Source organism: Dermacentor silvarum, chromosome 6 (assembly GCF_013339745.2).
Source record: "Dermacentor silvarum isolate Dsil-2018 chromosome 6, BIME_Dsil_1.4, whole genome shotgun sequence".
Taxonomy (NCBI): Eukaryota; Metazoa; Arthropoda; class Arachnida; order Ixodida; family Ixodidae; genus Dermacentor; species Dermacentor silvarum.
In genome coordinates, this window is record NC_051159.1 from 152365509 (window position 1) to 152380153 (window position 14645).

Consider the following 14645-nt stretch of genomic DNA (forward strand, 5'->3'; position numbering starts at 1 on the left):
AAAAAAAAGAGAGAGAGAGACATTGGACATAATGGAAGATGTCCTTCCATTTTAACGCGACAGCGTTAAGGGCTTCGTGTCGCAGAAAATACGGCGTCGGTGTCGGCGTCCGTGGCGGAAAAATCATCCCCAACCACCCCGACCGCGCAGGCCCTCCGCGTGGCGCAGGATGTTATGTGAAGGAGAAAATTATCCCGAGAGCTGAACCACACTGACCGCGCAGGCCCTCCACGCGGTGCAGGGTTTTGGTGAACAAAAATTGAATTTCTCACAGTGAAATCCGTCAGAAAAATGGTAAAGTATGACTTTACCATTCGGCGTCGGATTCGCCGTCGGATTGTTCACCAATCGGCGTCGCATTGTAATTTGAATGTACAAGAAAACCTAATTCTGCTACGAGGGAACTCCAACCCCTTTTCCAGCATTTCTACCAGACCTGCGCGCGTCGGGGCAATAGCAAACAATTAATAAATTTATAAAAAAGATGCTAAGACCTTCACATTTTAATGACGACTTATATTGACCCTGGAAAAACGTCTTCCCAGCAATGCATTTCTGTTTAAAAGTGAAGCCGACTTTAAGGGGATCGGTGTAAGCTTGGTCTTTGTAAGCTGGCTTTCCCACGATCTGTGTTGTGAAGCTCACTAAACAAAAATGCGATGCGAACGGGGCCCGATAACGCTATCGCGTTCCACTCTTGAAGACGAAGCTTAAGCGTCCTCCAATTTTTGCGCGTGTTTTACTTGCGAGAAATATGTCTTTCAGCTAGTACCAACTTAAGAACGATGGCTAAAGGGCTTAGCAAAAGAAGATTTCATCCAGTGGTACGCTTGTACTGAAGGTGTTTCGTAAGGTCACTTTGCCTTGCGAGGCGCCGTTCATGCAACGCAACACGAGCACACTCTTTAAACGTGCTGCTCTTACTAAAGGCAAAATACAGTCTGTGCTAGAAGCCAAGGAAAAAAAAAACAACGATTTTTGCTTCGTCGTTATTGCCTTAATTGAGGCAACCGGCATTCGTTCTGCTTCGTCGAATGCTTTCGCCCACTCTAATTGCCTTGTTATACGGCCCTTTTCCTTTGTATTACGAGTGGGCCTGTTTCTACACACACACAAAAAAAATAATTTGCAGCGACAGCTGTTATGTACGCTTTCCATCGCCATCGTAGTCGTGGAAACTTTGAGAAATCATCCTTTTTAGTAAGCACAATGTCCGCCCTCTATTGTATATTTCAATTCTCAGTATTTGCAAAAGCAAAAGGCTTGAGGGTAAGAGTCAGCTTTGCAAATACTGTTAATTTCTCACATTTCTCGAATAATAATCTTGACAGAAAGTGCAGAACAACCTATAGAATAGCGATGTCTGCACAAAGAAGCATGCCGGAAGCAGGTTGCCGCACGATATCTTCGTGCCCACGTCTCGCTGTATTAGCTGAGCTCACGCACAGAACCACAGGCCTGTTCCTATAGTATTTACGTTTATTTTACACATTAGACTGACTGGACTCGAGACCGTTCTCCGAGTCGAAGATGCTCGGACCATGGCCACATCCGTCAATGACCCAAAAAGCGATTTGTGAACTAGGAAAGTTCCTGAAGTGCACCTGTTTGAGAGACAGCTTATAGTGCTCCTGTGCATCCTCCCACGTGCGCTCGGTGCTCACTCACTTTCCCTTTTCCTCTTTCTATTCCCCCTTTCCCTTACCCTCAATGTAGGGTAGCAAATCGTGCGCTTGTCTGGTCGACCTTTCCTCTCCTTGCTTTCATTCTCTTTCTCATACACAAACATTCGCTTTGAAAATATGTGTGTGTGATATGTCTGAATAACTGAACAAAGACCAATCGGGATCTCAGCACGATGGCCAGATGTTGTAACTGTGTGCGTTGCCCAAATTCGCATGGGCTTGAGCTGGCCAAGGGGCCATAACCAGCCCAAGTTGTGTGCCTGGCTCGGACAATCAAGTCTCGTTTGTTCAGGCCTCTGGAGGGTCTGAACCGGAAGCGTCACCGCGTCTTGCGAAGAGCTGCCTGAAAACCGGACTTCCCAAGGACAGGGAAGCGTGAATAGCTCGCGCGTCTCACATGCTTGCTGCAAATACGAACTAACAAAGAATCACCCGCGCACTATGTTTGATATGACGTGCAATAATAATAATAATAATAATAATAATAATAATAATAATAATAATAATAATAATAATAATAATAATAATAATAATAATAATAAAAAAGATAACTAAAGAGGGATGGTTGAAATAAGAAAGTTGCAGTTTCGCCCGAAAGGCGAGGCATCGATTGCGATAGCAAACTAGTGGACAGCTATACGAAGTGAGGATAGTAGTTTTATCGGCAGTATAAACTTGTAACCACAGGCATACTAACTAAAGTAACGAGCATGGTGTCACGCGCGCACAAACAAATATGAACGCATCTCACTTGATGACTGCGGAAACTCGCTGTCGAAAAGCTGTAGTGAGTAAGCGTGGAAGCAGCAGCGAGCGAATTGACCTTCGTCCCGCCGCTCGCATCAACGCGAACTAAGCAGCGAAAACAGCGCAGGGAGGAAGGACTCTGCCCCCGCCGCAAATAGCTTTGAAGATACAGCCGCCCGGGCGGGAGCGCATGGCGTAGTACGCGGCCTCCCCCTTCCCTACCCTCCCCCCGGAGCCTTGCGGCCCGGCGGGCGCGCGAGGAATAACCCCCCCCCCCTCCGGAGCGTTGTGCGCGACTAGAAGACGGGTCGCTTTCTTCCTGCTTCGCTCTCCTGCGTGCGCGAGACAGAGTCGCGACCGCCGGCTCACCCTCGCACGATTTCACTCGCACATACAGAAAATGGCGCGCGACGACGATTTTATCGCCCTTGGACTTCATACGGAACCTCACGGCGACGCCGACGCCAACGGCAGTAATGCGCCTAGAGTGTCCATATAATTGCTATCGCAATAAAATAAAAAGCAAGATATCAATTACGTAATGCGAATACCAATATCAAAAGCAGCCGATCATAGAGGTGCGGTCCACAGGCCTGAATGGTAAGCTTATTGTGCCTACCGGGCTCAGCCTGGTTAACCTCCCTGCCTTCCCCTTATGATTTCTCTCTCTTATTGTGTAGCAGTTCCATCGCGTTGCCGCTGTAAAGCTGTAGAATAGCATCCCATCGGAGAATTCTGAACGATAACTGAATAACGGTGATAGAGCTGTTTCGTGATGCTTTTTGAAGAGGACCATGGTATGTGCAAATGTTGCTTTGAAACCTTTTGTTGCTGCAGTACTAAGGAGGCAATATAACGACGTGGGATGTGTATTAAAGAGCGGAAAATCAGCTCAACGTGCAGAAATTATCCGCTGCGCCGATACCATTTCCGTTCTGTATTCTCAACGTTACACGATAATAAACCCTTTCTTGACCGGTGATGACGTGCGAGGACAATATAAAATTTTAAAAGAATTAATGTCTTTGTATAAATAAATAAATAAATAAATAAATAAATAAATAAATAAATAAATAAATAAATAAATAAATAAATAAATAAATAAATAAATAAATAAATAAATAAATCTGAAGTAAAGCTTTGTAAAAGTTCAGGACAATAAAGTACGCATTTTCTCGTAGAAAATGAGTGCGTTTTATTGTGAGCTGGAATAACTTGATAAAAATGAGCCAAGATGCCCAAATTCACTCCTCTCCTTTCCCCTTCCTCAGCACGAGATATATGCAGATTTCACCCTGCAACGTTTCATTGAAGTATTGGGAAGATAAAAACAAAATTGAGATGCATATGTACAAGTCTCACTCCTAAGCATGGGCTCACAAAGGGCGCGCAATTTTTCACAAGATAGAATTCTTCTTCTTCGCCCGTACAAGTGTCTCGCTACGATAGCACAATACCAAGTGAATAACGGAATTGTTTTTCTGTTGCAAGTACAGCGGTGTGGACAGATCGATCGGGTTGCTAGCGCATTTTATTTAATTACTACGTTCCACGGAGAAGAACGAATAACGGGAACGGCAAACTTCGACAGACCTCCGCCGAACTCTATAAATGATGAGCAACGCTTCTGCCATCCGTATTAAGACGCGGTACCAATCGATCGCACAGGACGTGCACACCTCGGATATTCACGCGTAGTTACGAAACCTTACGATGTCTCTGACTGTGCCATATCGAGCGCGCCGTACCGTTACTGCACTGGGCCGTATTCGAACAGGGAGAGTGCAAGGCAGTTGCTACAATGCTGGCCCTGACTAGCCTTCGCAAATGCTGGGAATAGGTCAAAAGCGAAACCTCTTACTTAACCCAATGCCTGAGCGTTATAGCCATGTCGTCAAGCATGTGGGCCGACAACCCGTGCCATTCATTGTACTAGCATACTAGCATTTTTTTCTTTCTTTTGTTGCGAATAATTGTTTGCAATGGGAGTGTCCGAGGCTGCTTAGATTACGTCATGATGGGGACACTCTGGGTTTGTGTTAGTAGGTGTTGCTTAAGCACGAACGGATACAAATGGATGAAACGGCCGCTTCCATGGTAGGGAGTTTTAGAAACAGGCGCCTTTGCGGCACCCAAAGCCCTGCTTTCGCTCTTTTCTAACACCCAGTGGTTTGAGTCACATATCTTTGGGTGCGCAAAACCTAAAACTCCCTAGTGAGTTGAGCTGAGGATCCCAGATGCCGTGCGAATAAAGTACTAGTTTTTCGAAGAGGTGACGTCATCTCGTCCCTAACTAAGGCAACCGCAGGAGAGATCTTCCATTTACAGGCTTTGGTGTAAAACCTGGAACCTGCGCTTCTCATTGCTTTATGGCGGAAGACAAAAAGAGATGAGCTAGGATGTCTAAGAAAAAGGCTGTCTGTAGCCATGAGTAGATAGATAGATAGATAGAGTAGATTTGAATAACCAAATAACAAATTTTAAGAATTGCCATGTTTTGCCGTTAAAGGAACACTAAACAGAAAAAAAAAAACGTTGAGCTGTATTAGTAAATTGTCATTTACGATACCAGAGAAACAAATCTTATCATGAGAGGATGTTTGATCAGGGGGAGAAAGAGGCAAAAACGAAACAGGCGGCGACGCCGCCTTCAACTTTTCGCACCACCACACTGTGATGTCACAGATTTTGACGATGTCTGCTAGGGTCTAGTTAACGTTTTATTGGTGAATATGTAGGAGCGGTAGTAAACTTTCTTTTTGTCCGACGTGGGAGAATATGCACTGCACTTTATTCTAAAAAAAGTAAAAGACTGAACTTAGCAAGTCCGAGAACATTTACTGCGCCACAGGCGGCTCAAATGAGAGACAATACTTCAAAATTCGTGAGGTCACACTGATGTACCGGCGCTGGGATTTCAGCGCGCAATTTTTAAAGTCGAGCTTTGGCCTCCATTTTCTCTTCTATAGTATTCAATATGTTACCGCGAAATTAACGAAAGTAGAGTTTTCAAAAATACTTTGGGCAACTGATTTATTGTTTCTCTTTTGTGTCCCTTTAACGCAATAACGGATGTTTCACCATGACAGCGCAAATGCGTGCATCATATAATTTCTTCGTTAATATCAACACTTCGATATTCTCTGGCTCTTCGCCGTGACCCCTATTCCTTTGTTGTAACATTTATGCGTAGCGTAAGTATAACGAGAAGAAAGGATATATATATATATATATATATATATATATATATATATATATATAACATTTCTTCTCGTTAATTCCATAGCGAGGCCTCGAATCCAGCACTTCACGTGTACGTGATCTTTTTGGGTGAAGGCAACGGGTTCATAAATCCACACATGCTACCTGAATGCATCAATGCTGCCGGATTCAAGGCCTCGCTATCTAATGAACGAGAAGAAAGTATATATATATATATATATATATATATATATATATATATAGAATTGATGCCTTCAGGTAGCATGTGTGAGTTTATTAACCAGTTGCCCTCACCCAAAAAGATCACGTATACGCGAAGCTTGCGGCAGAACGGATGCTCCACATTTGACGACAAGGCCGTGAGTGGTGGCGCTGGCTAATACTTTCAGGTTTAGTTCTAGCAGATAAACATAAATACCTCAGAAAGTGGATGGGAAAACGGCGCCGCGGTAGCTCAATTGATAAAAGCATTGCACGCGTAATGCGATCACTTGGGTTCGTGCCTCACCTGCGGCCAGTCGTTTTTTTCATCCACTTTCATTTCCATTAATTTATTATTTCTTTTTATTCAACTAATAAGTACAAGCAATCTCCCCTATGTTGTCCTTGGTGTCTTTGCTTGTTGGGTTCTTATGATATGACTAATAAAAATGTGGCTCTCGGTGTCCTTTCTTCTTGTTCATATATATAACGTACACATGATATAAAGTGGACGAACGTTCTTGCATTTCTCCCCTATAGAAATGCGGTCGCCGTGGCAGGGATCGAACCCGCGACCTCAAGCACACAGAGCAACGCCATAGCCACTAAGCTACCGCGGCAGGTTATGCCTCCTATGCACCCATATGACACCGGCGCAGTCTTCTCCACTTTTGCTCTGTTTGTATTTGTCACCTCAGTATAGCCCAACTAGAGAGAGAGAGCGGGTGCTTTCTTGTGTAAGGCAGAAGAGTCCGCCGGAGCCACTGCACAAATATGGGGGAAAGGGGACGAAAAGGGGGAATGATGGATGAGATTGGGAAGAAAGTGCACATGTAATACAACAACAGTACAACAACCTAGCTGCTTTTTTTTTTTTTTTTTTTTTTGATGCCACGAGTCCAGTTTATCGCAACGCAGCGCAAAAAAAGATAAACCCTGGACGTGTTAGCCGTAGCCATTTTTTAATTTCTTATGGTTACGCCATCAGTCCAGAATAGCTTTTGCGCACGGCGGTTGTCTGGTGATGCGTTTATAGAGAACCGCAAGTATCCGCCGCTATCGAGCGTGTATGCCGTGCATATAGGCGCGAAACATCGCTGTCTGGCACCTGCACTACGGAAACTGTCGGAGGAGGAGTAGGTTTTAATGAAGAGAAGGGAGGAGAGGTTGGCCTGGAGAGCGTGTCTCTAGCCGGCTACTCCTCACTGGGGTAAGGGAAAGCGGGAGATACAGGGAGAGGTAGGTGGCAGGTGATTATGATATCGTACAATGAGCTACTATTCACACACGTTGTTCAATACGCGGTTGTGCATTTTTCACACACTACACGCAGGAGTAGTGTTGTCCACACAATACGTCATCGCACAAACACATTTCGCACACTGCACACTGCACAGGACCTAGAGACGACCGTCTAAGCCCGTCTCACACATAAAGTTCAAAAGTGATCTTATGGTGCGCTGGGCGTTATCAATGCTTCTCCACGCGCCTAAAACCTTTGCTTCCGAAAAGGGGAAACTGTCGGATACCTGGCAGTGTCCAGCTGTCTGTGGGTCACATATAAAACGAAGTTTAGTTAACTTGGGTCGTGAGAGTGACAGATGGATGAAACTATACGTGAAGAAATTGACCCAACCAGTGAAGCTTTATTGGCAAGCATTTCAGAATGGCTCTTCGCAATCACCGCATTTTGCAATGGCCTGACGGAAACTGGTGGTTCAATTGTACAGCAGCATGTGCGGTTGTTCTGGAATTACTGATTTTATTTGCCAAAGCAAAGACTAAAAGCTGACTTCGTCACGTCGAGCAGTTGAACTTCTTTTACAACTTAACATACAGATACATAACTTGAATTGTAGTGCATCATTGAGAACTCTTGAGGAAACCTCCGTATTCATAATTTACTTACCTAACTATATCAACATAAACTGCAGAGTCCATGCTGTAGCAAGGTTAACAGCGTTGTAACGTTCTTCCGTCGAGGCTGCCTTGCGTCTGTAAGCTGGCTTCGCTACAGCCGCAGATGTTGAAGAATCAACTGAGCAGGAACGCGGACGATATATGTGCCGATCAGAACAATCTTCAATGAGATCGCTTTTTTTTACAACGAAGCTGTTAAGAGCTAGGTTCGCCAGGATCACGTCCGCGTGTAGAAAAAAAAACTATCATCATCAGCATAGGCTTTGGCTCCATGTGCGTGGTGGTTTGGCTCCACGTGCCTGGCGGTTTCCCGGCAGTTGTGCCTTAGCACAGGTGTCAACACAGTTGATGGATGGCCCATTGTTAAACCCCTCGCCACCGCCGATGCCTCTTTCACAAGTGTTGAGATACTCGGCGGCGGCATGTCCCACCAATCGTTGCGCCTCTTTGGCTCGTGACGTAGAGATCGCGCTAGCGCTGTTATCAGCAGTTGCCTTTTGGACTCGCTATGGGACGGGAGCTCGTTTAACCACATCTTCCAGGATCCTGACGATGCCGTGCAGTGTGCCACGGCTATGAACGCTGTGGCTCATACGCTAGTCTATGACGACGGGGAGGACTTGGCGCAGCAAACGCACTATTTGGCCATCGCGCCAGGCGAAAGCAAGACGCCGGTATCCTTGCTCTTTGACGAACATGCCGAAGACGCTCAATATAGTCAATAATGATAATATATAAATTCACTGTAGCAATATTCACTATAGCAGACCCACCATAGTCACTGATTCGCTGACGTCCATCTTCACAGTAGTGGAAGGGCTCTGAATTTTTTTTCAACAAGGTCACACATTTTTGAACCTCTAATTACCGGCTTGTTTTACATCAAGAGCCGCACTACCATTCGACGCTAGTTAAAAGTGAGGAGTCGGGAACGTGTTATGACCACTCCGCTTGTATTTTTTTGTCGTCTGCTAACTACATAAGTTTTCCAAATGAATAATTCGTTTTCATTTTAAGTTAATAGCGTTACGTAGCACATATAATAGGAAGGCATTGCACGGATAAGCATAATGCGAACTGCAATGCACGGTTCTGCTGTCGTCATGACTATGTGTTTGAGGAACCGACTTAGCTCCGTTAGCTCGAGAACATCGAGATAAACACATGCTAAAGCTTCAACAAGAAAGCTTAGCTGCAGCACTAGAAAACGGAGACACAACAAGCAGATAGGAAGGGCGCAGCTTTGTGTCCGCCTTTCAGCGCGGTAAATTTGTCAGATTATTAAAACAACAACAACAACAAAAAGTCCAGCTTTCTACACTAAGCTTATCAATCGTTGTGAATGAATCTAGTCATGCTTAATTATTTATGACACCGCTAGGGCTCCATGGTAGGGCAATGCATTAGGGGCGGAAGTAGAAAGTGGCAGTACTGATAATGCATTATAGATGGTGCCACAGTAAAGGAGGCTTTGAACAGAGAGTGGTCAGTCGTCAAAGCAATTTGGGCTGGGAGATTGTTCCAGTCATTCGGCTGTGAGTAGGAAAAAGGACTGCTGAAATGCGATTGTATGAGCCCTTGGGGGATAAAACGTCGTTGGAGTGGCTGAGGCGGGAAGCATGATAGACTGGACACATTGGCTTGTTGACAACAAAATATGTAGCAAAGGCATAGTCGTGCAACCTTACGGCGGCAGGCGAGTGAAGGAAGTTGAAGCTGTGTTTATAGAGTCTAACTGCTTTACTTGTTGAGAATGAATCTAGTAGCACTTAATTGTGTATTATGCCTCAAGGGTCCCACGACGGGGAATATTTATGTCTGTATGATAGGTGGAACCGAGAACTGAAATCGTGATGTAGGAGCGTTCGGTAAATATTCGAGGACCGTCCGCCTACCTTCAGCGCTGCCCAAACATATCTTCAATATCGGGACGCGAGGGAATGCCGCTGTGTCCGGAAGCTGCGGTCCGCCTGTCTAGCTCAGCCAGTGCGATCGATATCTTGCAAGTATGGCTCGCAGATGCAGCGGTTGACAGCACCGGTAGGAAAACGTGACACGTGTGACGCTATGTAGTTTTCGCATTCCGCCGACTCGCCTGGCATGCGAGCCAATACATGGGTAATACGAGCACTGAAATATACAGATAACGAAGCTTCTGCAGGGGTAAGCCCCGGAGTGCACTAACATTAACTGCTGGAATGCTGCAATGATATACGGTAGTGGTAGTCGTCTGTATATTGGGAAAGCGCCGATAGATGCAGGCGTACAATGTGTCATGCAAACCACTCGCAAATACTTCTTCTCTACAGTTTCTCTTCGCTTATCGGTTCCATCCCTACACAGGCACCGCAATATGAATTACGGTGTCGCCAAATCTATATTAGTGGTTTATTAGCGTACGAATATATAGTTTCAAAGTTATATATGTGCACTTAATTTCGCTGTCTCAAAACTTACATTTCCCCCATTTAATACTCCAATTCTGAGCAGCACCTCTTAACTAGGAGTTAAAACTTAAATTATGGGGTTTTACGTATCAGAACCATGATCTGATTATGAAGCACGCCGTAGTGGGGGACTCCGGAATAATTTCGACCACCTGGGGTTCTTTAACGTGCACCTAAATCTAAGTACACGGGTGTTTTCTGTCTTTCGCCCCCATCGAAATGCGGCCGCCGTGGCAGGGATTCGATCCTGCGACCTCCTGCTTAGCAGCCCAACACTATAGCCACTAACCAACCACGACGGTTAACTAGGAGTTAGATCTACGTGACTGGCCGCAATACAAACTACGCAACCTAAATGTGCCCAGACGACACGATAAAATTGGTGTGCAGATAGTTATTTTCGAGAACGAATTGAAAACAAGTCGAATAGTGCCAGAAGCTAGTCGAATCGAATATCGAATACTTTGCAACACTTTTCGAATAATGAACAGACGCTTTCATCATTAATATAAAACAATGTTTTCATTCTAGTATATTCACAATTTTAGCAAGCTTCTTTCTTTACCTTGCAAATTATGAAGCGCGTTGTCCAAATAGTACAAATAGAGCATTTTGAACAGGAAAACAATTTGTTCAAGAAAGCAATGTGAGTGTGAATGATAGTGGTTTAACCGGAAATGCCTTGCTTCTCGAGTGATCTATATCGTATTTCACTACGTATAACTTCGCGTGTTTTATGACTACTACGGTCCCCGTGATGAAATGTATCACACTTTAGTTCCAATTTCACGTTTGATCGCCCTCAGTTGATGGTTTAACATATTCAAAATCTATTTTTAAGAAGTTTTAATTTGCGAATTGTAAGTATTAGAATTTAACAATATTTGATTCGCTTTTCGAAAGTTACGAATAATCGCGTATTTCGACACGATAACGATGGCGACGGCGGTCATTGGCTTGCCGGTAAGGACGGACGGACCCAGCAAAATCCGTTTCGAGGTATTAACTGCTGTCGAAGCAAGATCGACAAGTAAGAAAGAAGCGGCTATAGTAAGTGCCAAAATGTGCCAAAAAACGATGGGCGCAGACGCGGTGGTGCGTGCCCCACGCTTTCAAGCAGAGAAGTAAGCAGTGAACTTAGTTGCTCCGAGTCATTTTGTGTATGTGCGTGTGCATTGGGAGAATTCGAGATCGCATTTGAGGAGGAACGTCCGGTCCTTGCGCAGTGCCCTCCACTTTCGAGCTGTGCCCGGAAAAGCGTGCTCGCCGGCTCCTGCTGCGTCGGCGGAAGCTGATCGCCGACGAAGCCTGGATCCCCGAGTGCGACGACCGCGGGGCTTACGCCGCCCGACAGTGCAAGAGCCACAAGTGAGCCTCCTTCGGCCTTAGGGGCGGCTCTCGGATGTGTTTCTTTCTTTGTCTTGCTTTTGGACGCAGGCGTGTTTGGGGCCGAGTTTCCCCACAAAATTAATGGCGAAATTCGCCATGAAGCCTGCATCATTGCTGGATGACAGAAAAATCTGTGATGAACATGTAAATGATCTAGGGTGGATTTCTCTCGACACTCACCTCCTATTGGCGCTCGGAAGTCACCTGAAAAACTGTCGGGAAAGACTGCTGCAGGTGTGCCCTAACCTAACATTACGTAACCTAACCTAAGTTAACCTAACCTCACCTTCCGAGAGCCAACAGGAGGTGAGTGCCGGCAGAAATTCACTTGAGAAATTCTCCCAGCTGCCGGGAGAATAGACACTGCCAATTATCTATATATAAGGTTGAGGGGATCATTGTGTGCTGGTTGGATGGCCATCGTCGTTGTAGAGGTAGTGCACGTGTAACCACACGTACAGACATCGAAAACATACAGTGTTTGTGTTAGTCCAATTCAGTGTTTATACACGGGCCCACAAGTGCACTCCCCCTACAACACGTATCCCAGAGTCACTACTTCTCAGCCGCATACCAATTCTTTTGTCATCACTGCAGAGCACGCAAAAAAAAAATGTTGCAATTCACTGGATTATCGCGTGTCCGTATATTTCTTTCCTCCACATCATTTCCTCGCACGCCCATTAAATTCTTCGCTTTTTCCGCTAAAATATGTTCTTACCATGCTCGGTATATGTTTTCTTATGTATATAACTGTTTCAGGAGCTACGTCCCCGACGTCGAAGCATTTCTAAAAATTATATCATAACTCATTAAGGACGAAGAAATTTATGCGTAAGTGTCAAATGACTCATTGAGCGAAATGCCGCTCCACTGACCTGAAACCTGTGAAGGTGCGATGCATGCAGTGATGCACCGCTAATGGGTTCATATTGCCTTAAGCAATCGCTTATAACCCTGTAAACGCGGCCTTCCCATTATGACGACAGAAGAGAAGTGAAATTCTACGCTGGAATGATGAGCGGCAACACAGCCAGCTGTGGAAGACGACGACGAACGCGGGAGCAGTGGCACGAGCGCGTGCCGAGCGCGAGCACGAGCCGCTTGCTTTACCGTGACGACGACGACAGGAGACGCCGACAGCCTGAGCGCATAAGGTGCTTCGCACCTAAAATAAGGCTGAAGCCGAGACAACGAAGCGAACGATTTCATTAGAATAAATCCAATAAAGATGCACACGTATACGTAGTCACCTGCAGCAAAAGGGGAACACATTCCTGAAGTAATATTTAGTGGAGACAGGGCTAGATCCGAGTTTGCGACAAGTGGTGTACCGTTATGTATGACTGATGTGTGTGTTTGTATGTTCCATGCATGTTACTAAGTGCAGGACTCACTCTTGGACCAACGGATAAAGACTACACCCGCCGTGGTTGCTTAGAGGCTATGGTGTTGGGCTGCTAAGCACGAGGTCGCGGGATCGAATCCCGGCCACGGCGGCCGCATTTCGATCGGGGTGAAATGGGAAAACACTTGTACTTAAGATTTAGGTGCACGTTAAAGAACGGAGTCCCCCACTACGGCGTGCCTCATAATGAGGCCGTGGTTTTGGCACGTAAAATCCCGCAATTAAATTTTTTTAAAATAAACACTATACAGTTTAGGTTGCCGCGCGGGATGTCGTTAGATGCCGATTGAACTCTTCGTTGCGGCATCCTTCTCTTGATTATGGTTATCATCATTATCATATCTACACACTGATGTATTTATTAATTTTACTATTATAATTTGATTTCCTTACTTTGCTGTAGGACCTAAGAAAATGGGGTCTCCCTAAAAACTTTTTTTTATAACAGAACATGACGGGAAGAAACCAGTGATGCTCATTAATAGTCAGCCTAAATAGGGCTCCACAGTTTGCACCAACTATGAGCCGCTGTTATTCCCTGTTTTATGGACTCACTTTATCGCGAAATACACAATAAAGGTATACGCACATGACCTTGAGTGCTGGCTGGCGTTTCTTGTATTCGAGCACCTCTGCATATAAGTGCGATCAGAAGTTCCATGAGTCAAGGGTCTTATAATGTGCTTAATATTGAAGAACATACTTTAGTAAGCTTCACCGCAATATTCGGCAAAGGCAGCCCTAGGAGCGCACCCGAGATAGTAAAGTGGGCGGCGCAGGATCTCCAGGGCAGTAGTAGTGATTTTATTGAAGAAAATGACGCTTACTTCTGCTGCCCAATAGGGAGCACGGCGCAGCGTCAGCCAAGGACCAGCAGGGAGGTGGGGGAGAGAGTGGGGGGGGGGGGGGGTCAAAGCTGGACCCATGGACCAGTCCGGGCTCCAGCTTGGCGTCCCAGTTGCCTCTTTGCTGTCATGAAGGCGCCACCAAAATGTAATAAATAATGGCGCGTTGTTTACACTTAGTACTAGAGCAAATTCTGACTTCTCTGCAGTACATTGTGCCGTTCACTGCATTGCGGTGAAGCCATTTTAAAAAGCATATACGATGTTCCTTTTTTTCATGTTTTTTTTATGCCACAGTGCGGACTAATCTTCACCTACGACACTAACGCACTAACACAAAATTCAAAGTGAAGTATAAAAACGAGCATTTGTGATGTTCACTACAAATAACCGCTTCATTAATTTTCATATTCAGAAAGATGTGGACGCAGCATGATGGAGTGAACCGCGTTACTATTTACGCGGCCTCAACCACGACCTGCCAATTCTCCTGCTAGCATTCCGTCTCGCAAATGCTTTATTCACGACCTACGCTACGCACGGCTCTTTATTTATTAAGCTGAACGTTTTATACGCTCATAATTGATAAAGAGGCAACGCACCGTTGTGTCCGGCGTACAGTGAACCACTGTTTCCGAAAGAGGAGGCTTATTTATAGCTGTAGCGTAAATAAATACCCTCTTTACGAAATAAGCCACATCGCTATAAGATCAAGAAAATCTCTGCCGTGAACGACCCTGCGAACCGCGCGTTCCTAGGATGCCTTCTCGAGTAAACGTGG

At 45.3% G+C, this 14645-nt stretch overlaps 1 protein-coding gene across 2 annotated transcripts in view; it reads left to right on the plus strand.

The window, feature by feature from the left end:
* LOC119456975 (equistatin-like) overlaps nucleotides 1–14645 on the plus strand; it is a 134931-nt gene that overhangs the window by 28340 nt on the left and 91946 nt on the right. For both annotated transcript variants that reach the window (XM_049669636.1, XM_049669637.1), the window contains exon 2: nucleotides 11449–11590. In XM_049669636.1, the coding sequence (XP_049525593.1) occupies nucleotides 11449–11590 (142 nt within the window). The remainder of the gene's footprint in view (nucleotides 1–11448; nucleotides 11591–14645) is intronic.